The sequence below is a fragment of the Thamnophis elegans genome, chromosome 3 (assembly GCF_009769535.1).
Source record: "Thamnophis elegans isolate rThaEle1 chromosome 3, rThaEle1.pri, whole genome shotgun sequence".
Classification (NCBI taxonomy): domain Eukaryota; kingdom Metazoa; phylum Chordata; class Lepidosauria; order Squamata; family Colubridae; genus Thamnophis; species Thamnophis elegans.
The window spans coordinates 105,915,894-105,943,789 of record NC_045543.1 but is presented as its reverse complement, the minus strand read 5'-3'; the positions used below and the strand labels follow the sequence as shown (position 1 = coordinate 105,943,789).

General features: G+C 32.0%; 1 protein-coding gene across 3 annotated transcripts in view; it reads right to left on the bottom strand.

Moving 5' to 3' along the window:
• FAM172A (family with sequence similarity 172 member A) overlaps window positions 1-27,896 on the bottom strand; it is a 217,764-nt gene that overhangs the window by 76,231 nt on the left and 113,637 nt on the right. For all 3 annotated transcript variants that reach the window (XM_032213058.1, XM_032213059.1, XM_032213060.1), the window contains 2 exons: window positions 26,523-26,642; window positions 904-1,020 (listed from right to left, as the gene is read on the bottom strand). In XM_032213058.1, the coding sequence (XP_032068949.1) occupies window positions 904-1,020; window positions 26,523-26,642 (237 nt within the window). The remainder of the gene's footprint in view (window positions 1-903; window positions 1,021-26,522; window positions 26,643-27,896) is intronic.

The window sequence follows — 27,896 nt, the reverse complement described above, 5'->3', positions numbered from 1 at the left end:
GATGAGTTGCAGTTTCAGAGTAGCATTTCCTTATTTAACAGTTAGAAAGACATTTTAAAGAAATATTTATATCAACCAATTCCCAAATGACTTTATGCTTATTTGTTTATTTACTAGAATGTGCCATTCCAATCACAAAAGACTCTTAGTGGCTTATATGTCCTTTTATCCAGTAATATTAAAACTAAACAATATACCAAAGAAGTGAACTAATAGCAGTAAAACAATAAAGTATAAAATTAGTGATCTATATGAAAGAAATATGTTGAAGTGCTTTGGTTGTAAGGAGAATGAATGAGAACCCAGAAAACATGCACATAATAGAATAGTAGCTTAAGAAGAAAATGAAGACTATGAAAGTTATGGTTGGATGGAATTGACATCCTCAGAAACTTTGAAATTTTTTTAAAAAGATGGTTTGCAATGTTAGAAACAAATGAATACGTCATGTAAACCAGATTTAAGTTAGATTTCCTCTTTTCTACTGCATTTCTTTTCTTAATGATGTCATTTTTTTTCTGCACTCCAAATACAACTAACTCAAAGCAAAACAGCATTATGGTAAGTATGTATACATATATACTTTAGACATAATGTTTAGTGAAACTCTTTAATGGTCAGAATTGGATTTTAACAATGATCCGGAGTCTGTATGTGCTGCTGGATTAATTGAATAAAGCTAATTGAATTGAATTTATTTTGAATTTATTTCATTTATATGCCGCCCTTTTCCCCGAAGGGGACTCAGTCTCTAATAGTCTCTTTATAACAGTCTTTAAGTACAAGGGCATTAAAGTCCCCATAAGGGTAAATTGTAAAATCAGGAGGAAGGAGGTGCTGCTCCTAATAATAAGAATAATAGTTGGCTAGTTTGTGCACTTGGTTATCAGAATACAGCCTCACCTCTCGCATCCACTCCCGAACAATTTTATCAGCTTCTTGATGCCACACGTTATGAACTGAATCTGTCAATGCCACTGCAGTAACTTTACTTTTTACTTCTATTTCTCGCTGAATCATCTGTGGAAAATATAAGTACAAAAACATGAAAAAACATCTCATGTAAATAGTCAGTGAACTGCTTCCATTGATCTACAGGTTCACTAAAAAACAAAATATTATACTTCAGTGAAAGTGGAAAATATTCAATAACAACTTTTTCTAAGTTTCATTTCTGCCTTGCAGAAAACACTATATTCTACATTCTTACTAAACCTGCATTTTCATTTATTCACATCACTTTCTGGTCAACATGACTTTCTTAGATTTTCAGAATCACTCTGAAATTATTTACTACATTAATTAAAATATCTTTTCACTGCTTCTCATGTTGGAAAACACATAGAGGTGTACAAGATGTAACAATATTATATGCATTGTGTCCTGCTATTAGTTACATTTATAAGATATTGTAACTTGGCTTGCATGTGGCACTAAACCACGGTTTATTTTAGACACAGCATTTTGAGTATGCAGGTTACAGATATTCCTAACAAGTGCAATTAATTTTATTTTTTCCTCTTTCCATATCACCCCTGTTTCATTTCACTCCTGAAGATATATGCAAGTGTTTTGTTTTTCAATCACTGTATAATTGGGTCTTTTCCTATGCATTAATTACAAAAGTTGACTAGGGAATTTAAATGCAAATATAGATATTTTCAATAATAAATTCAATCTATAAGTAATAAAAGAGTGAGATACTATTGCATAATGTAATTGAATACAGTAGCAGCAATTGCAGAATTTTTTAAAATAAAAAAGTGCAATTGAACTTTTTGAACTTGTATTTTAACTTGCCAATAACAAAAATGTACATTTTAATAGACCTTTTAAACAGACAAAAAGAACAAGAAGAGTTAGTGCTTTCCAACAGTAACATGTCAATCTCAAATCATGATTATTGAGTGTTATTCTTAAATTATAGTTAATGAATTTCCTCATGATGAGATAGAAAAAGAATAATTAAAGTAAAGGAAGTATGATTTCAACTGTGGCTTATGTATTATAAACTCCCCTACAGAAGACAAGATTAGAATGCAAGATAAAGAATAAGAGAATGAAGTATTGTTAAAATAAATTACATTAAAACCCAAAGCATCACAACTGGTATTGTGGACAGTATGACACTAAAAAAATTAGTTTTCAATTTTTTTCCACTAGAATTCACTGAATTTTTCTTTTTAGCTAGCTTAGCACTTTAATATTACTATCCTTTACTGGCTGTATCTATATTTCAAATATTATTTTTAACTATTACTTTTAAGACATGAAACTAAAGTATCAATTTATCTGGACAACAATTCCTGTACTTATAAAAAACTAATTTTATACAATCAGTTTATGTAGTTGATATATTTGTGGTAACTGCCTAATTTAAAAACAGACTTTTGTGGGTTTTATTTTAACTGGGCTTCCTCACTATATAGAAGTACATGAGTCATATAATAATTTTGTGCAATAACTGTATACGATTACTATCTGTTGACCCAGTCAAAGTAAGACAGAATGTAGTAGCATCACAATTAAGAATATAGCCACATTTAAAAACTAGACTAGATAAAATGTCTTTCTAACCCAACACTCAGTTTTAAATATTTATCAGCCTAGTAACCTCAGAAAAGTTCTCTACTGGATATTATGTTGCAGATTATGTGACACACAAATTATGCAGGATGGAAGGCAAAACTTTTATTACTTAAACAGTAAAGGCTTAAAACCTGGTTTTGGTGCAGAGAAATCATACATGCACTATAATTTAGAAATCCTTCAGTCCACTGCTTTTAAGACTTAATTTGACAGCCAAATTTTCTTATTCCTTATTTTTTCTTTGTAGGAATGAACATTTGGTACATTTCTAAAGATAAAAAGGGGAAATAAAGCTATTAAGTAAAGTTGTAGATGTTATTTTATAACCTGCAGCTTATTAACTCAGCTTTATACTAATTTTTGAGTAGCTTTCTAACTCTCGTGACCAGAGGAAATGAAATCATATACCAGTGGAACTAAAGTAAAAGTAGGTAATATTTTTGAGCTGCTGGGCATAACTGAAAAACTGAGAGTATATTATAGATATGTAATTTTAAGTTGGCACACTTCCAAACATATAACTGGACAATAGCCTATGGCCTTTGAAAACAGACAAGTTTGACAATGAACATGGGAGACTGGGCAAATAGAAGATACAGAAATTTACAAAATTTTATGAGGATTTAGTGAAGCTAGATTTCAATTATATCAGTTTAGTGTAATGGTTGAGATGTAAGGCTAGAAATTGGGAGATTGTGAACTAATTCCTGCTATAAGCATGAAGCCAGCTGGATGACTCTTGGCCAGTCACTCTCACCCCTGGAAAGCAGACCCTGGCAAACCCAAATCCTGCGAAGGAAACTGTAGGGACATTTCCAGAGGGTTGTCAGAAGGCAATACTGAATGGTAGAGCCACACAGGAACAAAGGCTACTTTTATACCATCTCCTAAATTACAGGCAGCATATCTTAAACATCAGAAGACTTGCTAAGCATACTTCTGAGATTCCCAAATGTATCTGGTTGATTACTATTTGGAATAGAATGATGGAGTAGCTAACTCTTGACCCAATCCAAATTCTTCTCAAATTCTTACAGAGATTTCTTGTAAATGAGGATGCATGATCAATTTTATAGGTAAAGAACTTTATAAACCTATCCGAATGTCCTACAGGAGATTATTTACAAACTTCTCTTTCTAGAAAGGAACAGGTAATTCTAATGTGAGATGCTGTATGCAAATCTGCAATAAACACTGAGAAGTGATCACTTGTTACTTTTTTATTATTCTGGTATATGCCTGTATGTGGGTATGTCACTGTGTTTACCCACATACCACATTCATTCTTTTTCTGCACTGGGAATATTTCAAAGTAGGAAAAAGGTTAGGAAGTAATCTTGTTCAGAGGTCTTGTTGCCTCCCTATTTCAGAGGTCAACAAGGTACATGGCAGAGGTGTACTAAAAATTTCTGTTGAGAAATGTTTCTGCACCAATAAGTCATTCAACAGCAGTACTACAGATGCACAATAGGGATGTACAACCTCACTGTGACTTCCATCAGGGTCAAATTACATTCACACACAAATTTCTTCTACTTATTTGAACTGAACAAGATTTTGGAAGTAAGGCAAAATAAAGCAAAGTGGCAATTCTTAAAAGACTTCTGTAACTGACACAAGGATCAAAAGTATTTAGAAAATGATATATAAAGAGATCTAATTGGGTTCACAGAAGGTAATATTAAAATATGAATTCCATAAAAATGAAAGCGATTACTATACTTTTGGTGAAAATACAGGGAGAAGTTGTAATGTTGATAGAATTAAATGGTCACATATAACACTAAGTTCCTTGTTGCAAGAAGCTTACCCATCCCTAGAATATCAAATCACGTACATCATCAACATCACTAGAAGAGAAACTCATCACTGATCCTCCTGAGTTGGATTAAATATGCTAATTCAAAGTCTGACAGGCTTAAGTAATAAGCATATGAAGGGCTCTAAATGGTACTTGCAGCATACAGCAGAATCCTAATAAAATCTTGAGATCACAAGATGAAAAAGAATGGCATTGCTTTTGAATGGAAGAAATATTAGAGGTAGAGTATCTGTAGATATTTCTAACAGGAATGGTGTGTTTAATATTGACAAGAGCAATAATGGAAACAAGAATATATAAACAGGCAAAGAAAGTAAAGAAGGTAAAAGAAATAAAAGAAGAACAGTAATACAATAAATACAGTAAATAAATAGTAAATACTGTAAATTTGTTGCAGTAAGAATAGCAAAACAGAATACAGAAAGAGTACATTTAAGGACCAATGTTAAAGTTTAGCCAGTTGAATCCAAAAACTTCCTGATATTGTAGGCCTGATTCAACCAGTGGAGCCAATAGCAATAACTTCATCAATGGATGTATAAAACTTTGTGACACAGCCATCTGTGCAAACAATTATTCAGGTTTGGCCAAAAGCAAAGGATATTCATAATCCTGGTGAGCACCCTTGCTTGGAAGATAATAAAAAATTGGTTTGGGTATCATAAAGCAGAATGTATTACAATAGCTTTGCCTTGAGATTATAAAATAAGTATGAGACCAAAAAGATTACAGTCTTTTTAATTTGTATAAAGCAGATTCAGTGCAGGAACACAATATGATTGAACCTTAAATAATAGAAAGATACATTTTATTGCATCTTAATTTTAAGGTAAAGGTAGTCGTCAATGGATGGAATGGATGGTGCAATGGATGGAAACTAATCAAGGAGAGAACCAATTTAAGGCTAAATTTCCTGACAGTGAAAACAATAAACCAGTGGACTAGCTTGCCTTCAGAAGTTGTGGATGCTTCATTACTGGAGACTTTGAAAAGAGACTGGACAGTTATTTGTCTGAAACGGTATAGGGTCCTGCTTCAACATGGGGTTGGATTAGAAGACTAGAAGATTTCCAAGGTCCCTTCCAACTCTATTATTCTCACTTAACCAACATTTGTTCAATAACTATTTGAAATTATAGCAGACCTGAACAATGAGTAGTTATGCCCAGTACCTGAAGTTATGATAGTGGCAGTGCCTCCATGGTCATGTGATCAATATTTGGGTGTTTGTCAGCCCACCAGCAACAATGACCATAGGGGCACTTTAAGTCCTTCCACCCAGCCATCTTCCCCATCTATGCCATTTTGGCTGCCCTGCACTTCACTACCTCTGCTACCCTGGGTTCTGATGGCCCTGCCATCTAGTCCAAATTACATATAGCCTATTTGTGCAAGGATTTGGGAGTATTCAAAGCTTTGCAAGGCCAAATGTGATTTGTATAAGGCCTTAAGCAACCTCAGGAAGAAGGCCTGGCACAGATTGTATCTGTCATATAAAGAAGCAGACTGGGCATGCCTCATCAGCAGTGGGTGAAAAAAGATGGTGAAGGTCAGCTGGAGGCAGCAAAGTCAGTGGAATGCATGGTGGCAGGGCTGGCAGAAGTGAAGATTGCAGGGAAGCCAAAAGAGCTCCTCTCTGAGAGAGATGGGCAGTTAATATGTGTGATAAACAATAAACACATAAAAGATAGATAGATAGATAGATAGATAGATAGATAGATAGATAGATAGATAGATAGATAGATAGACAGACAGACAGACAGACAGACAGACAGACGAGATGGGGTGAGGGGAGCTGAAGAGATGGGGTTTGGAACTGGAAAGGACTAAGTCAGGAATGGCTTGAATCGGGGAGGGTCCTCACCTAATGACCAGTGGGATTTGATTAATGAACCAATGGAAAGTGCTGGGATTGCTGTCGATTCAGTCATGTGACATCATGCTTTACAGCCTTATTGCTTAGCGACAAAAATTCCAGTCCCAATTGCCACAGTTAACAGAGGACTGTACAGCAATTATCTATTTCAAGCTGATTTGGCAGTGTGAATACCGTATTACAATATCTTACCACTGTGTCTTGGTTATTCCAATTTAGTCATTCAATCCATGCTAGCTGGTTTTTAGTGCTTAAGCACTAAGTTACCTAAAAATTAATTACATAAGTTAAATTGTATAAGTAAGTTTTAACATATGAAATATATTGTATTACACTGATGTTCTCTCAGGGGTACTTTCCTATATCAGTCACTCATGTTGTAACAGAAACTACGTAATAGAATTTTTATACAAATAAAAAGTTGGTATTATTTGCTTTATCTAAGGATGCTTAGAAACATCTTTATTTAAGATCAATAAAATCTATTCTATGTATACAAATGCTTGCAAGTAAGACACTTCAGACTTAATAAATGCTATTTCTCTCAACTATTGTTTTTCTTAGTTCATTATCAAAAATTATAGGCAAATGTGATAGCTATTCATGGGATACCTGCTCATCTTTTGGCTTCAGTCTTCTTTGGCCAAGATACCAACATGTTATTTAAATATTATCTTCTTCTGCACTGTCTAACTCATTCTCTATCTCTTGTGTGTCTGGCCTCTAAACTTGGCTCTTATTTTCCATACAAACACAGAATATCACTCAATGCAATTGAGTCAGCCCTGCTGAATACTTGCTTTCCTTTCTCAACCACATAAAGCAATATGCTTTTGTCCTGTGCTAAATGTCAGTTTTCATTTTCTGAAGGGTAATCTATTAGTTTTGCAGCTTGTCTTCTGGCTATTTCTTTTACCTATAACGCTTCTAATGTGGACACACATTTTGAATGATAGCAAAGATGTCAGAATTAGAGGAATGAAAAAGTTGTCTGCAAGTTTGAGGGAGATACATTAGAAACTCAAGATAGATGTGTTGTGGTGAAAGAAGCAGACAATATCAATATACTGAATGCAATACTGGAGACATATAGAAATCTTCAAGTTTAAACATTAATGTATTTAACATATAACACAAAATAAAATAGAAAATCTAGTCATTCTAATAAGAATGGCAGTAAATACCACTTAATAGCACTTTCTTCTGAGTAATCCTCATATACGTATTAGGAATTGTTTTATTGGAATATAATTCATAAATATAAGTGAATTATATCCAATTATAAAGCTGTTTCTAAGAAAAAAAATAACAGAAAAAAACTCTTTCGAGTCTTGAAAACCAGATATAGCATTAATCATGACAAAGCAGGTTTCATTCACACTGTCTTATCGATGTTTTGTATCATTTTCTGAAAGAATTCTTTCTAGACAGAAAGAGGTCATTTCATCTCATTTACAGAAAAATACTCAACTGAGCATGCCAACATGTGTGCTAATTCTAACTTCAGGAGGCACTGATGTAGTTAACAAAGACTACTGAAAAACCATCAGCTGGGAACAGTTCTTCATCAGGACTAAAGAGGGGGCAGAGCTGAACCAGTGACCTAGAAGTGAAAGACTTTGTAATCTGATTACCCATCTTTTGAGCTATGCAGTCCATCCCCCTTTCATTTTTACTGATAAGAGAGAATCTTATTACCTAAGCAACTTTTGTAGTCATTTAGCAATGCAAAAGCTTTCCTTTAGTGCACTAAAAGGACACTAATGGCACACTTATTAGCCTGTTTCAAGTTTTGCCTCAGTACTACTTTTTCCTATTAATTTAAAAAGAATGCATTGATATAAAATTATACAGAAATGTTTTTATAATGATTTTTGATGATGCGCTTGCTGATTATTAGAGAGCTGCTATAAAGAAGTAGAATTAACAGAGCACTTACTGTCAAACCAAAAGAAAATGTAGATTTAAATTAGCAAATACTGAATTGTCTGCATTTCCAGACAGCACAATCATATTACAATTGAACTACAAACTTACTGACAATGAACAGATAATTCAATAAAGTTTTCCAAGGTACAAAAAGGATTTGTAATATTAGAGTAGCTTTCTAATTCCAAAGCAGGGATTTTTATTATGCCACCGTAATGTGCAAATGTGGCAATATGCATTTCAAAAGTGTTGAAAATGATCTTATATGACAAGAAAATGCTTTTTTCCCCCTTTTCTGAAATGTTATTCCTTTTAAGAATCTCAGGAAGTAATCTTGAAAACTTTCCCTGTTTTTTGGCCTGCAGAAAAATAACTTCTCTCTTTGGGTTAATATAGTAAAAACAGCAAAAGTTTGGATTTCCAGAAGCATACACGCAGCTAATAACTCAGACTTAATTATTTCTAGATCTTATTTTAATTTTTGTAATCAGACCAATCAGTATAGCCTGATTTGAAAGAGTATATATTGATATTTTGTAATCCAGTAATAGCAACAAGGGCAATATTTTAAGAATAAGGACCATAAAGTAATTTTATGCTGTTGATTAATCAGTGTGTTCCTTATTAAGTTCTAAGATAAAGAAGATGATGTTGTACTTCATTAAGTGATAAATAACTACCCTAAACACTATATTATACAGTATATGAAAAAAGATAAGTTTTAAATAAACTCCTAAATAAGTATATGGTAGAGTTTTTAGACCGCTAACAGGAACATTAAAATAAAGATCGGCTTTTTTAAAGTAACCAGGTAATTTACAGATGAATATTCTATAAATTATTTAGACTGAAGATATGTTCTACACAAAATTGTTTTTTAATATAAATTATTTGATCAAAATGTATGATCAGTTTGCTTATACTGGATAAAAATATTATGAATAATTTAAATAATTACAATTAATTTTTGAAGATATAAAAATGTAAGTGTAAAAAGTCAAAATCAGAACTTATTGACTTAAGACAATCATTTGAAAATTTCTATAGCTTCTCCAAGAAAGTTTGTGTAGTGACAAAGCATTAATACATTCAAAATGTATTAGCCACTTATAATTACAAATAAATTACTTATCACCACTTTTAGCATTTTCAGGTAAGAAGTAAATTGTCCTGCTTTATCACATTTGACTTAGTGGCATTGCAAGCCAAAGGTTTGTGTATTTGCTGTGTTTCTAAACTCTCTCCTGGACAATGTAGAGTTCTGTCATATGGAAAGTAAATGGTCATACAAGTTGAAATAATAAATAAATAAATGTCAGCAAAAGATAGCCGTATATGGCACAGAATTCTATAGATGATTTTTTTGGAAAGATAAAAAGAAATATCTTGAATAGCAGTTTAATGAGGACTACAGTTCATCAATAACTAATAACAATTACAGTCTAGATATAATGTAAGTGATGATATGCAAATTTAATCTTAACATATCTTTAAAACATTTACTATGGCACTTCCTGACATTTTGTCAATACTGAGCTGCCATGGCCTTTATAAGTAGGAGAAATGGTATTATATTATTAATAGTGAAGAATAGAAATATATTTTAATTCATTTTATTTCATAACTCCAATCTGCATATTTACTGGCAACTATAATTTTAAAATGGTTACAATCAGTAATTTTCACAGTTAAATACTAGCTATATTGTTCTATTGTGCAGAAAACATGTTGATATATGTGTATGCAGATGAATATATAACTTTAAACCACCAAGACATATAATGTGAATATTATTCTCTTAACCTTTGTTCAATGAAACTATAGTAATTCTTTTATAATACTTTCTCACTTATTTTCAAAACCTACTCAATCACACTTGCTAGCAAGGAAAAATTAGCCTTCTGCCTTTGGCAGAAATGATATTTCAAATAAAAAAATTCAATTTCTTCTGTGGCACATTTGATTCCCTATTTCTTTTAAGTGCAAATAGCACCATCCTTTGTATTAGCACTGCATTTAGTCTTCACTAGCTTAGACTGTACATTGGAAACAAAAAAAAGGCAATGAATTAAACTGTCTAGATTTTTTAAAAATAAGAATACCACTGTTAATTAAAGTAAGATTACAGGAATCAGCTGAGTTTTCCCCCACAATCCCAGAAGAAAGCTGCAACAGAGGATAAGCAGTGCCCTCTAGTGTAATTTACAGCAGATACAAATCTGAATAAAGGTAAGCATCATCTCAGGCTCTTTAATGAGAAATACATTGCAAGGATGTTTATATCCCAACAGACGCATTGTAAATAATTATTAATCACAAACATTAATAAGCAAATTATACTATGTTATATTCACTGCCTAGTAGGTATACTCAGTACCCGTAAACATTGTACCCACACACTTTCTCTCAAAAAGTCTGACATGGCCAAGATGTCTTTAATGTTGCAGGCAGCTTAGGAAAAAAAAAACATTTCCACACAGAATAGCAGGCCATGCATGAAAGCGGGTGTCAGAAAACCCAGCAGAATCACTCACTGTGAAGATGTCTAATAGGGATTGCTGAATACACAATATAGGCAGCAGGGACTGAATGACTAAATTGGAGCGACCTGAAGGTAGCACGAAAGGTTTGAATCAACCAGGTCCATACATTGTAATTAAACCTATGTTGAATGTCTGATTCACCCTTTTCTTTTATTAAATGGAAAGTAGTTTTAATTTATTGGGTCTGATGACAGCATTCTTATAATTGTGGTTTATCAGTAATCTTTTAAAGCTCACTTTTAAAAAGTAATACAAGGGAGGACTCATTGCTTTTTTGTATCATCTCAAGGCAACTAATAGTAAGAACACATTTTACTGTAAATTTGGAACAAGCCTCAATGTATTGAAAATTTCAGAAGACAAAATTGAAAGTATATATAAACACAATCTGAATGAAAAGTCGCATATGTTATGTTTCAGGTATAGCACAAATAAATACAAAATCTTCTATCGTATTATTTATTTATTTAAATTTATTGTCTGCCCCACTCTAATTTGTAAGGCAAATAAAACTGCAATAAAGGTGTTATAAATGGGTTTACAGCTTGTTTTCCATATAAATAATTAATGTACTCGTAGCCCTGCATTTTAATGTTGATAAAACTTTAGCTCCATGTGTATTTTAATTTAACATGTTAAGTGCAAAAAATTAAAAGAGCAGATATGAGGGATCAGACTGACAATACCTATGTATTAAGATTCTACAGTTATTATAAAATGCTGGAGGAAATTTTAGTTGGCTGATATTTGGTAAATTTCCAGTAAATAAAACGTATATATGCAGAAAGATAATTAAGATACAGAAAATTTCTTTACACATTTTAAGATTTTTCTATAATATAGTTCTTTAGACAGGCAAAATGAAATTCAAAAATGCAACAAACAGGTGTTTGGAAACATGTGCTGTATAAATAGTATCCTTAGGGAACTGGGAACACCCCAGTTCCACAATGACTGTACACTTTATAAAAAATAAAATCATATGACTACATATTTCATGAAGCTGTTCAAAAATTTGAAGAGATTTTATTTTTAGCTACTACTATTTTAAGTCAATACGTTTTTAGAAGAATTAATTCTATGGTTTCTTTTTCTGTTGCATAAAATCCACACTAGGGCTAATGTATTTTTTATTAATCTTTTAAGATAAATTGTAATAACTTACCTTTGTTATTCCATTCCTTCACTTAAGTTCTTGAATCATTAACTTAACATTGCATATGTGTATAAATTGAAGATGAGATCCACAAAGCAGCATCTGTTCCATCTACTAACTCATGCTTACAAACTACCTGTTTATATCCCACTTACAAAACACCAGGTAAAGAAGTTACTATCCTAAAGCAGACTTGAAAAACAATGCTAAAGGATACGTAAATAATAGAATTAGAAAGCTAGATGTGCTGAAAAAATAAGCTACATATGCTTACTCTTCTTTCTACCTTCAGAAGAATAATGGACTGCTAATTTCTTCAGCATGCTAGTTTTAATCAAATTGAATGGAGTCTCACATAATCATCCTTTTGCTTTGTGATCCACTACTGCTTTGAGGAATTCTAAGAAACTAAAATAAGCCTAAATTTACATATGTTAAATTTCTTAAAGTATTGGGAGTAACACAAACAGAAAAGGACATTCTGGGAATAAGGGCTTGATACAATTTTGTTTAAGAAGTTGCTTGATTGTCAAGTTGATAAATACATGCAATTATTTTTGTTAGCTATAATAAGAAGAAATTAATAAAGAATAAAACATTACACATGAAACAGCAGGCAAAGATTATTAATTATATATCATGTGGGTTAGTTAAACCCCAAAAGAAAACTGTCCCTTTAGGGCTAAATAAGTTTATTTATTTGATATAAAAGAGTGTTGTATTTTGATTTGGAGGAGGTGAGAAATTTGCTCATATTAAATTTAAAAAATATAGTTAGCAATGTTGAGAATTATGAACACAAAGTTTCACTGGGGATGCAGCTGGAATGCATTAAAATTAGAACACAGCTTTGTGTAAAGGAAAACTTCTGGAAGACAACTTCTGTGCAAAGGTTAACAATGAGTTTTTGCTGTTATAAAATGACAGTATGATTTATGGTTAAACATTCAAATAATTTTAGATATATAATCCATAATGTGTTGAAAACAAATAAATCTATGCAAAAAGATATGAAACTAATGATGGAAGCAAATGGGAAATAATGTCACTAATAATTATAAACAGATTTTTGAAGCAATCTGAACACTACATAGTTTTTAATTCTAAGCACAAAAAAATTAGGATAAGATAATTTTTTAATTATTATATAAAGAAAATGCATTCTTTGCACTAACAATTTAAATATATTGGATGTACTATAGTTTATTAATTTTATACTAGCAAGCATACAGTAAAAGAATTATCCAGCTGATTTTACCTTATTCAAAATATTGTGCTCATAGTTAACAAGCAAGCTTGGCTTGAACTCAGCATTTCAGCAATATAAAATTGAGACTGCTATGTACTACTTCTAATTTTGTGCATTACTGTTATTGTTTCTGTTACTTTACAATGCACATATACTTGAAATAATTAATTCTCACAGAATAAGTCAGCAATTAATTTATTTCTAGAATGGGTAAAGGAATACTAGTGTAATATTTTCCATCTTAAAGATGTATAATGTATCAGTATGTTACTATGGGTAGTCTGTGAAAACCATAGCTAGCTAAAATAAAAATATAATATAGAGTATTAAGTAGCCCTTTACTATAGCAGCGAAACTCTAAATATAAATTTTAGATTAACTGTAAATTAAGAGTTTAAATGCCTTTATTAATGATATGAAAACAACTTGAATTAAAATATCGAAATATAAGCTAGGCTAAATTTATATAAAAATTCAAGTAAACTAAGTGTAATATACCCTTTAGCAAGAAAAAAATATCCAATATATGATGAAACTGTAGCTGTAATGTTATTAAAATACCAACAGCATACAACCCTATTCCCTATATTTCTCTTTATATTAATCAAGAGACTTAACATTGAATGTGATTGACAAAGCAGCTGCTAGTGGATACAAAACACCGAACATCATAATTATGGCAATAACACAATCAGCCACAACTGTCTGACTGCAAGGCACAGAACATTCTCTCTTTTTTACTAAGTTAATAATACCTCAAACAGACTTTTTTCCCCATTATGCCAATGTGTAAAAAGATGTGCCCTACAGAAAACTTTCAATGTTACAAAACTTCAAGAACAAACTCTTTTTAAGTTCTAAGGTTAATGGTTCATTCAGAGACTACAGACATAATACTAGGAATAGTTTATTTTATTTCATTTATCTTATTTCATTTATCTTATTTCATTTATCTTATTTCATTTATCTTATTTCATTTATTTTTTAAACAGAGGAGATGATTGTAGGCTCTTCCTGAAAGTTCCTTTTCATAACCTAGTAGCTGCTATTTAACCATGAATATATTAACTTAAATAAATGTCCAGGTAGTTGCCAAGCTTGATTATGACAGCTATTATATTTAGCATATTTATGATAACTAAAGCTTGACCTTACTTATTGGATCTCTCTTACCCTCTTACTTATTGTCTAGTAAGAGATGATTTACAGAAATTTGTATGGAAAAGGACAGAGTGACTCTACAGTTTTTTCCCAGCTTAACCATAGTTAAGTAGTAAACATCACCATTAATAGGTTTACTGTCGCATATGTAAGTGACAAACTTTAATGCATTCAAAATTCAATCTCTATCTATCTATCATCTATCTATCTATCTATCTATCTATCTATCTATCTATCTATCTATCTATCTATCTATCTATCTATCATCTATATGAATGTATCATGTGCAACCTGCTTTTTATTAATTTGAAAGTTATGAGGAAACAATGAATGAAATATTAACATAATTCATATATTAATATGAAATTCATGTTCATAAGAAACATTGCAGTTATATGTTAATACTAACTTCTCTTAACAAATAGATAATTTTAAAGTATTAAAGTCAGAATACTTTAAAATGTTTATTTTAACCTATTTTATTTAGGTTTTGTTCTTTACTGGGGGATTTAGCAGACTACACATCCTACCATATATTTATGAGATCCTAGTTTTTTCACAGAATTCAATACTCTTACCTAAATGGCTGCATTTTTTGTATAATAATAGTATGGCTTGACCATTGTTCTCAAACAGAAATTTCTCTTTGAAAAAAAACATGTTCCAATTTAATTAATTCATGACATTGATTAAATACTGAATAACTGTATTAGATAAGGAAAAATAAAAATTAATATATTGTGCCAATTACTTATTTGGCATATAATAACCACTAAACAGTTGATCAATACTTCTAATATGTCAAATATTTTTCTTTTTATGGGCACCTGAAACTACTTATAGCTTCTATTACAAAATATTCTTGCATGTTCATTTACCAGTGCAGGAGAACTGTCAGCAGTTACTACAAATAAGAAACGCAGATGCAGTTTTCAAATACAACTCATAGGTCAATGTATTCTCCTATTTTAATAATGGCTTTTCCTATTACATTCATTATTCATATAGAAAAGAAGATAGGCACTTTTTAGGTATTATATTGCTTTCTTGAGGAATATGAGCATTGTGACTTTGAGAGGCCATTTTCTAAAGATCCTAACAGCCAAATGACATCTTGGGAAATGTTATGCTTATGGTGTATTTGCATAATAATGAAGGTATCGTACATATAAGGCCAGAACTGCACTTACCCAAATTTTTATTCAAATAATGAGAATTCTTTCTATTCCTGAAACAGTGTACCCTTTAAAATAAAATCCATTACCTAGTTTAGTTTGGGCCAAAAGATAGGCCAAAAGTAGGCTATGGATGACATATAAATTCTTTGATGTAGATTTATAGCCTACCTTTCATGCCTATTGTGAGTATGAAACAGCCAACCATAAGGTATTTTCTAAATTAAGAATTAGATGCATATGTTTCTTCATGTTTCAATGTATTCATTTGAAAAGTTTTCAGTTTTGTTTGAATGAGGAATTTTAGGTGAAATAACATGAACAATATTTTAATTTAATTATAGTATAAAAAAATCAAAGCAATCTCAAACATCATGCATCATAAAACAAAAAAAAATTAAAAGGCATGGTTTTACTTTACATTTACAATTCAATGGTTTTCCAAAGTATTCTAAATTCTGTGATGTATGAATATTATCTGTTAGAATTAAAATAAAAGCTCCTGTGATTAATTATATTATTTGTTTTGTTTTTACATAATTTTAAGTGATACTAAAACATTTAAATACACTGTAAAACATTTTTAGGAAGAAAATTTGAGGGCAAACATTGAATCTGGTCTTCAATAATTTTAATATTAGAAAATGTGAAGATAATTTTATAATCAGGAGGGAACTATATGGTGGCATGGATGCTATATTGGTGTAGTAATCTATAATATCATAACAAATTTCATGACACACCAGTTTCTTATTTTTTCAGTATTAGGAACTGCTGTGCCAAAATGAATAAAACTCCAGTTCCGATTCTTTTGAACAAATATTATTTTTATATATCATTGCTTAAATGGTGTTATACAAAGCACTACAGTACAAAGTAATTCATGGAATTGCTTTAATATATTTTACTGATATAGTGGGATTACTCTGAAGTAAATATTTAAATAAGAACGCAAAAAAAATTATGTCAATTAATTCTGAGGTAAGATTTTAGTATAAATTTTAAATATAGAAAAATAACACTTAAAATATTTTCTTATTCTAGCAAGTATATAGTTAACTTCCTGATTTATTTTATAATCATATATTACTGACATCAATAGAATTTAACACATCAGCACTATATGCTGAAGCCAATTTAAAGTAATATTTCAAACTGAAGAATAATGTTATCAAGGGATTTAAAAGCTTAGGTTCATACCCCAACATAAAAAGATGTATGTATAGGTTTCTAAATGTTTAAAAAGGATGCAGGCTTTTTTTCCCCTAGAAGGCAAATACATTACTTCAAAATAAAATAGAAAGTGGTATATGTCCTGAAACAACTAAATTGATTTTCCCCCCCAAATTAAATAAAAAATAATAGTACACTAAACTGAAGAAAGCTATCTAAAGAAGAGAGACAGATGTTCTATAAACAGGAAAAAAACTTGTACTCAAAAAGAATTGGAATAAAATTGAGACATCTGCAGTAAAGTTTTACCTTCTCCCTAGAATATTTGAGATGAACTCAGTATAATACTCTCTTCCAAGAAAAGGCAAAGTGATCAATGCAAGAACACATCAGGCTCTCTTGGACAGGCCAATCAATGCAAGAAAGAACCTTGCCCAGGGCCTTATGCAAATAGAAGCACGTCTTACACCTAGGGAGGGAACATGCGCACTAGATCAATGGAATCTGAAAAACCTTACAGCTATACCAGTCTCAGACAGTAAATATATAATGATGAATCCTTCACGTTTTAGCTGAACTTTTAAACTAGTTACTTTCCCCAGCTAGGTGAAAACGACTATAAAGATCTATATCTGGCAAGTTCAACTCAAACTTTAAAATATAATGATGAACTTTTGTTACTCTTGGCCTCACAAGACTGAGATGCTTTTTTAAAAATAAAAATGATTAGGATTTAAATTGTATGATTTATTTTCAACACACTCTACATTTAAAATAAATTAAATCTTTAATTCTGTTTTTGGAAATGTGCATCCCTTACACTCTAGACAGTAACTATATAACTTCAATTATATAGGATTTTTTCACTAAGACCTTACATACAAGACATTACATTGTTTATTTCTTAAATTTTTAACTACAACATGATTTATTAAACATGTCTGCAAATTAGTTTTTATTTCCAGTTGTAAAGTATATGCATTTCTGCAGAAATATAAGTCCATTGAAAAGAATAGGGAAAACACTAATATAAGAAAACTTGCTTTGAAGACTTCTGAACAGCGACTTCAAATTGTAATTTGGGTAAAAACCCTAGGAGAAATATTTAACGCAGAATTAACATTTATAAATTTCATAGAATGGACACTTATAGTAATTGAATTGCTGTTATACAGCATGGTGTTAAATTACGTAACATCATAATACAAGTATACTCAAGCAAAAAAGGCAGCAACTAGCCTAACATTGTGGTTCAAAAGATAATTCAAATGATAGAGATAATGAAAAACCAACTTTTAGAATCTGCATTGCAAAATCTGTCCTATGTCTGTCAGATTTCTCCTCATCCAGTCCTCTTCATCACTGCTCACTTCATAAAAAATCACTGTTCTATCAGGAACTATAAATATGAGATGCTCTTTGGCTAGTTACACCTGAAAGTATTCTGCAGCTGACACAGTAAGCTGAAAACAGATGTCCAGCTGCTGTTTCCAAACACACTGTTCAGGAGAGGACCTGTTAATGCAAATGAGCACTTCCAACAGGGATCCAGGCTTGTGCTATGCCATGTCTGGTGCACCTACATGTAACACATGCATGCCACCACAAGTTTCTACCGTGTTTCCCCGAAAATAAGACTTTTTTTTAACAATATATACACCAGAGACTATTGTTCGTTGGAAGTCATGGTTTGTTTTGTACCTATTTTCAAGTAAATTCTGTAAGTCTAAATAAACAACACATAGACCTAATTATTGTGATTTGCTTTATATTCCTATTGCTAAAAGGATCCAAGCTAGTGACCATATGCCAGTTTTTGAAGAGAAGTCAAACCTGCCTATAAGCTTCCTGTTCCCTTTTTTCTTTGATGTATTATTTGTATAATATTAAGAACGTGGTGTGGCATTCCATTTTGTTTAATTTTAACCAAATACAACCTTCTTTTGCCAAAGTTATTTTAATTTCTACCACGTCTGTGACATAAAAAAACATTTCAGAAGAAAATTAGAGAAGCACACATCATAACAATATTTTTGTTTGTTTGATATGCTTGTCTGGCAGCTTATATAGCATTTTTACCAAGCCAGCATTTAGGATTTTTAAAAATGTATTTAGAATGTTAAATGATAGATAACAAGCAGCATTTGCACTATCACTAAGTTTAGCAACCTTTTTAAAAATTATTTCAGTTAAAAACTCTGGTTAGCAAAAATGTTAATCTCTGAATATATTTTATGAGTCAGTTTTGTGCAATGATTAAGGCATCAAGTTAGAAGCTTGTAGATTTTGAGTATTAGTCCCACTTAGACACAAAGCCAGCTGGGTGACCTTGGGCCTGTCAGTCTCTTTCAACCTTGGGAAGGCGGCCATGGCAAACCACTTTTATAATCTTGCCAGGAAAACTGCAAGGACTTGTCTAGACTATCACCAGGAGTCAACACTGACTGGACGGCATAAAACTCCTCAATTTTTTAAATATGTGGGCCAGTATGGAACACTTAATGTAGTTATTTCTTAAAATTATATATTCTTTTTCATAAAAAGTTAATTGCCCATGTTCTCAAATAAGCATGTGTACATGCATAATTTCTTATCTGTACAATTAGTCACAATTCTGGATCGCCTCTCTGACGTTCTCATTACTTTCGCAGCCTTATTTACATTTCAATTCATTGCGCTTTCCTGATATCCTGTCAATGGCAGATAATCTTTGCTTAACTGCCCTGTTTAACGACCTTTCAAAATTACAACAAAGCTGAAAAATGTAATTTTATGACCAGTCCTCACATACATGACCATCACAACATTCCTGCATCATGTGATTAAAATGTGCAACTGGCAGGCATTTATGATAGTTGTAGCATCCCACAGAGACACAATTTCCATTGCACACTTCAAAGGTGGCTTCTGACAAGTAAACAAAATCAACAGAGAAGCCAGCAGTAAAATCACAGGTCACAGTCATAGTCCTTAATGATAGTAGCAGAACTGTTGTCAACACGTCCAGCACAGTATCATGATGTTTCACTTAACAACTTAACAATGGAATTTGCTGGTCACAATTGTATGGGCTTCCTGAATCTCTCAAAAAAGAAGTGAAAATGGATTGTTCAGTGACTCTTATCATTGGAATCTAACAAGAAAAAACTACACATTTGTAATATATGAAATTGCAGCATCATGGCCTCATGATGGTTAGGGTGCTAGGCCTTGTTTTACTATTCAGGAATGATCCCATCTGGTTGTAAGCAAATCAGAAGCATTTGTTTCTGTTTTGAATTAACTCTGACTTCTCTTTATATGCAAACTGGGTGAAATTATGATTAACTTTAATTATGATTTGTCCAAATGGGTCAATGTAAATCTACAGCTTACAGTGATTCACTCATATTGCTGGAGAAAATATGAAAAAGCCTATTTGGCCTAAATATTATTCATGCTTATTTCTGCATGCTGCTTTTTGTTTTAACAATGACATATAAAAGACTATCCTTAGCCTTGTTCAGAAGTTAACAGACTGTACCCAGGTCCAATCCTCTTTCTGGATGGAAGTGCCAACATTGCTTACTTATTTGCAAGTATAGGTGATAACCTAAGATGCATTAGGTCATGGCTTATGTGTGATGGTTCAGAATTAAGAAGCTCTCTCACTTACACATTAGCACATGGTTATTTTGGTATTGCCATCTCTTATAATATTATTTTAATAATTAATAATATTAACCTTAAATACACACAAAGTTGAAACTGAAGTCCAAGAATAATTCAGAATATTATTTGTAAAAATGGAAGATCAAAGAATTAGAGATTAGTTCTGCCTTCAATACTGGAGAATAGATTATTAAAAAGTGAGTAAATGGTAAGCAAGGAATACCTATAATAGTGGCATGTAAGTATTTGTTATGCTTTGTTGTCATAAGGGTAGAACTAGAACCAACAGGATAAAACTATAAGAAGATAGATACAGTCTACACGTTAGCAGGCTTTTCCTCTCGGTATGAGATGTCAGCCATTGAAATAGGTTGTGATAAAAATGGTAAGATTTCCTTCATTGGAGTCTAAATGTTTAATGGATCCTGCCGTGAGCAGAGCATGATCTCTTAAGGTTTCTATCCACAGACCCATAATATTGTGAATCTATCCAACCACACATTCAGCCACTGCAAAGACTCAATTCTTGCATAAGGCATATCCTTTTAATCCAGTAAATTCCTCCCCACCAAAAAAATATACAATTGTGTGAGGATTTTGAAACATATTTTTTACCCCTTAAGAGTTAAGGAATACTTTCAAGAAAAGACACAAGGCAAATATACAGCCATTGTCAATCCTGGGATAACATACAACTATAGATTTCAAAGGCACAAAACTAAATGTTGTGTGGACACTTCCAGACAGATGTTAACAATAAATTGCATTACTATATTGAATACTTTCACCAAGTTCAAACTACAGTCATCAATAAATACTCCCCTTATGCAACAACCTCAGCAGGGCAGGAGGAGATGATATATAAAAATAATTATGACATTATATTCAAAGAAGCTGTCATTAGGAATAAGGTACATTATGCTAAGAGACCACTTTTTAATACCATGTTTGACCAAATTTAATCTTCAGATTTCAGTGCAACATACAGAAAGCTATACAATTTGATAAAATAATTTCCTAAGAATTTCCTTCATATAAAATTGTATCTAATAAAAACATTCTACAACAACACTCTGGAATTTTCTATCTACATCCCAAAATATGCAAACCAGGAAACCAAGGCCATCCCCACTGTTTCAAGGATGAAAGTCATCACAGCTGGAATACCACATTTCAAGGACTCTATTCAGACCTTATTCTACCAACACTCCCAGCTATGTAGGAAACATTAGTTTATTTCCTAAGAAAATGGAAATCCATTGGCAATCCCCACCCCAACAAATATCCTTGTAGCTATCATGGATGTTTAAGCATACAAAGCAATAACTTCCCCAAACACCCACCACAAACAGATTGTTTGGAGTTGAGTATCACCTAATCAAATAAATTAAATTAAACATGGGCTTTAATCTATGAAAATAATCTAAACTTCAGAGTTGTTCTAAAGTCGGGCAGCACCAAATCAATTAAAACAAATGAATAAACATATAAACAAACACAGCATACCTTATCGCCAATCTATGTGATTTTGTGGTCACCCATAACTATTTTATTTTTGGCAATAACCTATACCTGCAAATCAGTGATAAAGCACTGAATAAATAGATGGCTCTCCTAAAGCAATACTTTCACAACTATTACCACTGAAATTTCTCCTTTACCTGAAATTGTAACAAGCCTATCTACATCTCTCTCCCCATAAACATTTCCTCCACCTCACCCCAATTTAAATCCTGCATCATTCAACTACTCTATGCAGCTAATGAAACGAAAGCCTATGCCTTTTAATAACATTTGTTAGTTGGTGAGGTCATCCCAGACTTCTAATTTATTAATAACACAGCTAATCCTAATCTTGTATATGTGTATTTTGATTTGTATTTGTTAGATTTTATTCTGTTAGTTTTGTCTCCTTTCTCTAACTTAAAAGGTTCATTTTGAATTATATTTCCTTCTTCCAGAGTACTAATTATTTCATTCCAATGTTGTATTATTTGCATCTTCTACCTCTTCAACCAAGTTTTTTATAAAAACATTAAAGTGGAGAAAGCTGAGGACTAAATTTTGTGGCACTCTTTTTAATGTGCTAGATCAATTTAATTGAAAAATTTAATGAATATTATTTGAGTAGAATTTCTAAGCAACCAGAAGCCACACAACTGCCATGCTACCCAGGTTTTTCTTACTTACCTTGCTAATCAGAGTAACAAAACAAAATCCAAAGTATTCCCATAGTCTACTAAGGATGTACTGTATTAATGTTGGTCTGGCAGGTTGTTCTTGACAAATCCAGGCTGACCTCTGCTAATTAACTTGATAATTATAGCTCTGTTTATGATCTCTTCTAGAATTTTCCCATATATATATATACCAGATTGACTATACTTCCTTGGACCCATTTTTTTTCTCGTAAAACACAGGGATAACATTTGTTAAAGATAATATCTGATGATTTGACTGGTTTGTCAAAAATGCCTTTAGTCTCCTAAAATGTAATTCATGTGATGCTGGAGATTTAAACTCAATGTAAAAAGGTATTCTATTTGAATCTTTCATCCGGCCCCTTCATATGCTCCTCACAATTTTCTGGTAAAGAACATAACCTCTTATTACACAAAGCTATTATCAAAATTGAAATCAAATAGCTTTGCTTTTCCTCTGATGCCTGTAAACATTAAGAATCAGATTGTTTTCTACTTCTTGAGAGATATTTGAAGAAAGCATATTGCTAAACTCAATTGTCCTGACACTATCTCAAATTGCGGGCTATCCATACAAACTTTCTCAATGCCTGATTTTGCTTTCCCTTCCTGATTTAAAATTTTTTATATATCTTCTTTAAAACTTTTTGTTTTAGTATTATTTGGTAAGTGGCATTGGAATATTTCTGATATCCAAGAATCATATTTTTAAAAACTTGGGTTTTATGTACCGGTAGAGAAAAATGTTCATTTCATATTGATTGTCTTTAGCTGATTTTTTAAAAATATAGTCACTGTAGCTTCATTGTTAAGTATATGTTTTATTCAGTAAGCATCTATAGTTTTTTTAAGTCAAAGAAAAAACCAAGATATGCTTACTGCTTAATGTTTGCCAATCCCTATTAAGTGTATTGATCCTCTTTCATAGCATATTTAGACTTTAAACCTACTCTTCTTTCAAATTTATTCTTTAGATCTAGTTTTGCATTGTGATAGATTCGTGATGTGCCAGAGTTGTATATTAAATTCTTCTTCCCATGCACATGCCTCCTGCAGAGACAGCAGACTATAGAAGCTGACCCTTACTGAGACCATCTTGTCTATCTGACAAAGCTCCTTTTTAACTTCTTACTTATTGCTTATTTTCTGCAATGGGGAAATTTTTTTTTAGCTCTGCTTGTGATAATTTCACAGGCCCTGAGTACCCTGACCTTAGAAGCCCCAAGGTCAGAAGTCAAATTGTGTTCTGAAACATCTGTAAGCGTTATATTAAAGAAGAACAAAAGTGAAGAGATATCCACCAGCATGACAAGAGAAACAAGCAAAATGGGAATGACACGTTGGTCATCTGTTAGCAGCCATCTCAAGCCAAGAGCTGCAAAGGGACAGAGGGATACTAATGGAAGCAGCAATACAAATTTAAAACATTTCTTATACTTGAGCCCACAAATAATCACATTTTATATGCCTTCCTTACAAATTTTTATATTATTTTGAAAAGGTTAAACTAAAATCAAAGATTACAACAAAAAGTTGAAAATCATATGGTTCATCTAAAATGCTATTCAAAATTTAAATAAAAGTTTGTATTTCAGTTGCTTACTGATTAGGCATCATTTCCTGGTTATTAGAAATGTAAACATAAAAACAGCTAGTCATTACAGCCAAATCTTTATGTCACTAATCCAATAATTAATATTTTTCTATCCACAATTCATAATATGAACAGCATGTAGCATTTTGAAAAGGATAATTTTGTCAAGGACTGGAAGCCAAAGCAAACTTAGTCCTGCAGTTTTTATTGTTGGCTTTCAAAGTATTGATATACACTTTTATAAGTTTTAGTATAGTAAATGATTTGATCATTGCACAAAAAACTAGTTATTGGATGATGTAGGTATTGAATAACTAAAATTGTAAAATGAAACTTTTACTATGTCTTGCTAGTAGTTCCAGACTTATACTTTAGTCAATTCCAGCAAACAAGTAAAACAAAATCTTCTGTGTTCTCTCATTTCATTTCATCTCATTTACTACGTAATCAAAGAATAATTGAAAAAAATGTTTTCACATAAATGTTTTAACTGGGTTATCTCTACATATATAAAAAAACCCTGCATCTTGAACCAACATCCTAATAGAAATGAGTTTTAAAGCTGTATTTTAATTTCTATCTATATAACTGATATATTGGTAACTATGGCAATAATTTCTCTATATTAAAAGTAGAGCTTAAATTAAAATTAAATTAAATAGCACGTATTAAACTTATTAAAGCTGTTTAAACTAAACATCTTGATTATTTTAGAAAGCTGTGCTACTGTTAATGCAATATTTCTCTTATAATATTTTATATAAAATGATTGTGTATATCATATGTGGAAAATTTTATTTCATTTTTTGCACAGAAGCATAGAAAAAATCAAATTACACAACTAGTGTGATTAATGAAGCATTACAAAAGTGAAACAGAAAAGAGAACAGATATTTATACAATTTACATATAGGTTTTCATCTACTGAGCAGAGTGGATATGTTCTGGGTCTACTCAATGAAACGGTTCCATCTTCAAAGAGAAGCCTATTCTATTCTATTGTGGCACCGACCTCACAGAGCTAGCTGAATCACAAGTTGAAATTAAGATTGCTGGAACAAATACCAACAACCTCAGATATGAAGATGATACCACTCTAATGGCAGAAAGTGAAGAGGAACTAAAGAGGGTGAAGGAAGAGAGTGCAGAAGTTGGCTTGAAACTCAACATTAACAAAATTAAGATCATGGTATCCGTCCCTCTCAATTACTGGCAAATAGATGGGGAAGAAATGGAGATAGTGACAGATTTTATTTTCTTGGGCTCCAAGATCACCGCAGATGGGGACTACAGTCAAGAAATTGCTCCTGGGGAGGAAAGCTATGGCAAATTTAGACAGCATACTAAAAAGCAGAGACATCACCCTGCCAACAAAAGTGTGTATAGTCAAGGCTGTGGTTTTCCAAGTTGCAATGTATGACTGTGAAAGTTGGACCATAAGGAAGGCTGAGAGCCAAAGAATTGAAGCCTTTGAATTATGGTGCTGGAGAAGACTCCTGCAAGTCCCTTGGAGTGCAAGGGGATCAAACTGGTCAGTCCTACAGGAGATCAACCCTGACTGCTCTTTAGAAGGCCAGATCCTGAAGATAAAACTCAAATAGTTTAGCCACCTAATGAGAAGGAAGGAGTCACTAGAGAAGAGCCTAATGCTGGGAACGATTGAGGGCAAAAGAAGAACGGGACGACAGAGAATGAGGTGGCTGGATGGAGTCACTGAAACAGTCAGTGTGAGCTTAAATGGACTCCGGGAGATAGTAAAGGAGAGGAAGGCCTGAAGTAACGTTGTTCATGGGGTTGCGATGGGTCCGACACAACTTCATGACTAACAACAACAGCCTGTCAAATATCCTCCCCCTGGAGATCCAGTTGGCCTAATCTTGTTGGGTTTCCAGAAGTCTTCAAAAACCTTGTTTTTCTCACAAACGTAATGGCCGGGTTCTTAGTAGATCCAATAGTGATAAATATGTTGATTGAGGATTATGCCTTTGGTATTTTGCATTCCACATATGCTTATTATTTTTTATTTGCATTTATGTTATTTTTATTGTTTTCATTTATGTTTTCATTTATGTTTTCATTTATTTGTATTTATGTTATTTTGTTGTATTTTATTGTGAGCAACCCAGAATTATTTGTATGTATGGTGACCACATACATTTGTTAAGTAAATAAACAAGACAAGTATTTTTAGAAATCAAGGCCACAGCAGAGTGTTAAGATTCACTTCTCCAGTTGATGCAGTTACTTGCACTTTTCTAGTTAGCAAAGGAACAAAACTGAATATACTCTCTACATGGAAAAGAATCAGATGCAAGCATATATACCATAAAACAAAATAAAAGTCTAATTATTGCAAATATATGCTCAAAGCAATACATGGAATGACAAAATAATATAACTTACCAATTCCACAAATGCCAATCCACCATAACTATGAGCAACAACAAATACATTTTCAGCTAACGACTGGGAGATAAAGTGGTCCCATACATAAATTGCATGTTCTTCAGGAGAACCATTTTCCTAAAAAGAAAAGGTGCAAAATAACATTTAATTTGTTGTACTTTTATTTATTTGTTTGTTTGTCAAATTTATATGGCTGTCCATCCCATACTAAGTGACTCTGGGAGGTGTATAATAAAACCAGCAATTAAAACATTCTATAAAATGAACGTAAGTAATGTAAGTTTACAAGAAGGAAGATATTACATACAAGGCAGCCAGCATTATGTAACAGCATGTAAAATTTAAAATGTAAGCATCTGAGAAAATTTAAGAGAGTAGTCCTTTTTTCAGTGGAGGAGAATAAAAAAAACCTGATTATAATAAAGTATATATTAAATTCTAATTCCTGTTTTCAGGTACAAAAGCTTTTTAGGGACCTGAAACAGGTTAGGATTACCCTTATTTTCTCAGAACAAAACAAAACAAAAACAAAATTACTGGATACTGATTCTCGACAGCCTTTTAGGATCCTAACTTTGGGATATCTTATTAATACAACATAGTAATAAATAAATTAAATTAAATTACAGTTGTTGGGATCAATTGATGGGGTACTAATGCTGTTCTTCCTCTTCTTTAATCTACATTTCAGTGTCCTACTAGAAAAAATAGCTTCCACATTGTGGGCTCTGGGTAGATTAAAGAGAGGTCTTTGGTACAGATGGACAGGAATAAATTATTGGGAAATGTTTGTCCTATGCTGAAGTCTGAGTAGCTAGACACCCTATTAAAAACAAGTTTTTGAACTATTGATTGTCCATACTTCTACTTTATAAAGTTTTTAAATTATAAAAAATGTGTATTGTTTATAAAACTGGATACAGCGATGTATGATATGATTAGAGATACTATTATTTTGATGGCTTGTAGTATTGAAAATAGGGAAAGATTATCAATATTTATATTATCAATATTAATTACCATTTAGGATATCAATACTACAAGCATAAAATGCAACAAGCATAGCCATTTAGCATATCAATATTACAAGCATAAAATGATTTGCCCATTCTTGATCTACATTAAAAGAAGACCACAATTCAGACTTTGAGGGCGACTATTCAGTCTTCTTTAAGGATTTTGTTCTACAGTGACTCTATTTAAAAATATTTGATTTAGTATGTTATGTTAATAGTTAGTTCTCATCAGTTGTACGAAAAATGAAAAAACCTATCTTTTTACTATGCTAAAATCATCAACATTTTCACCAGGTAATTACATTCTTCCTTATTTTTATTCTACTACAGTATAAACCAGTGTTTCTTAATAAAT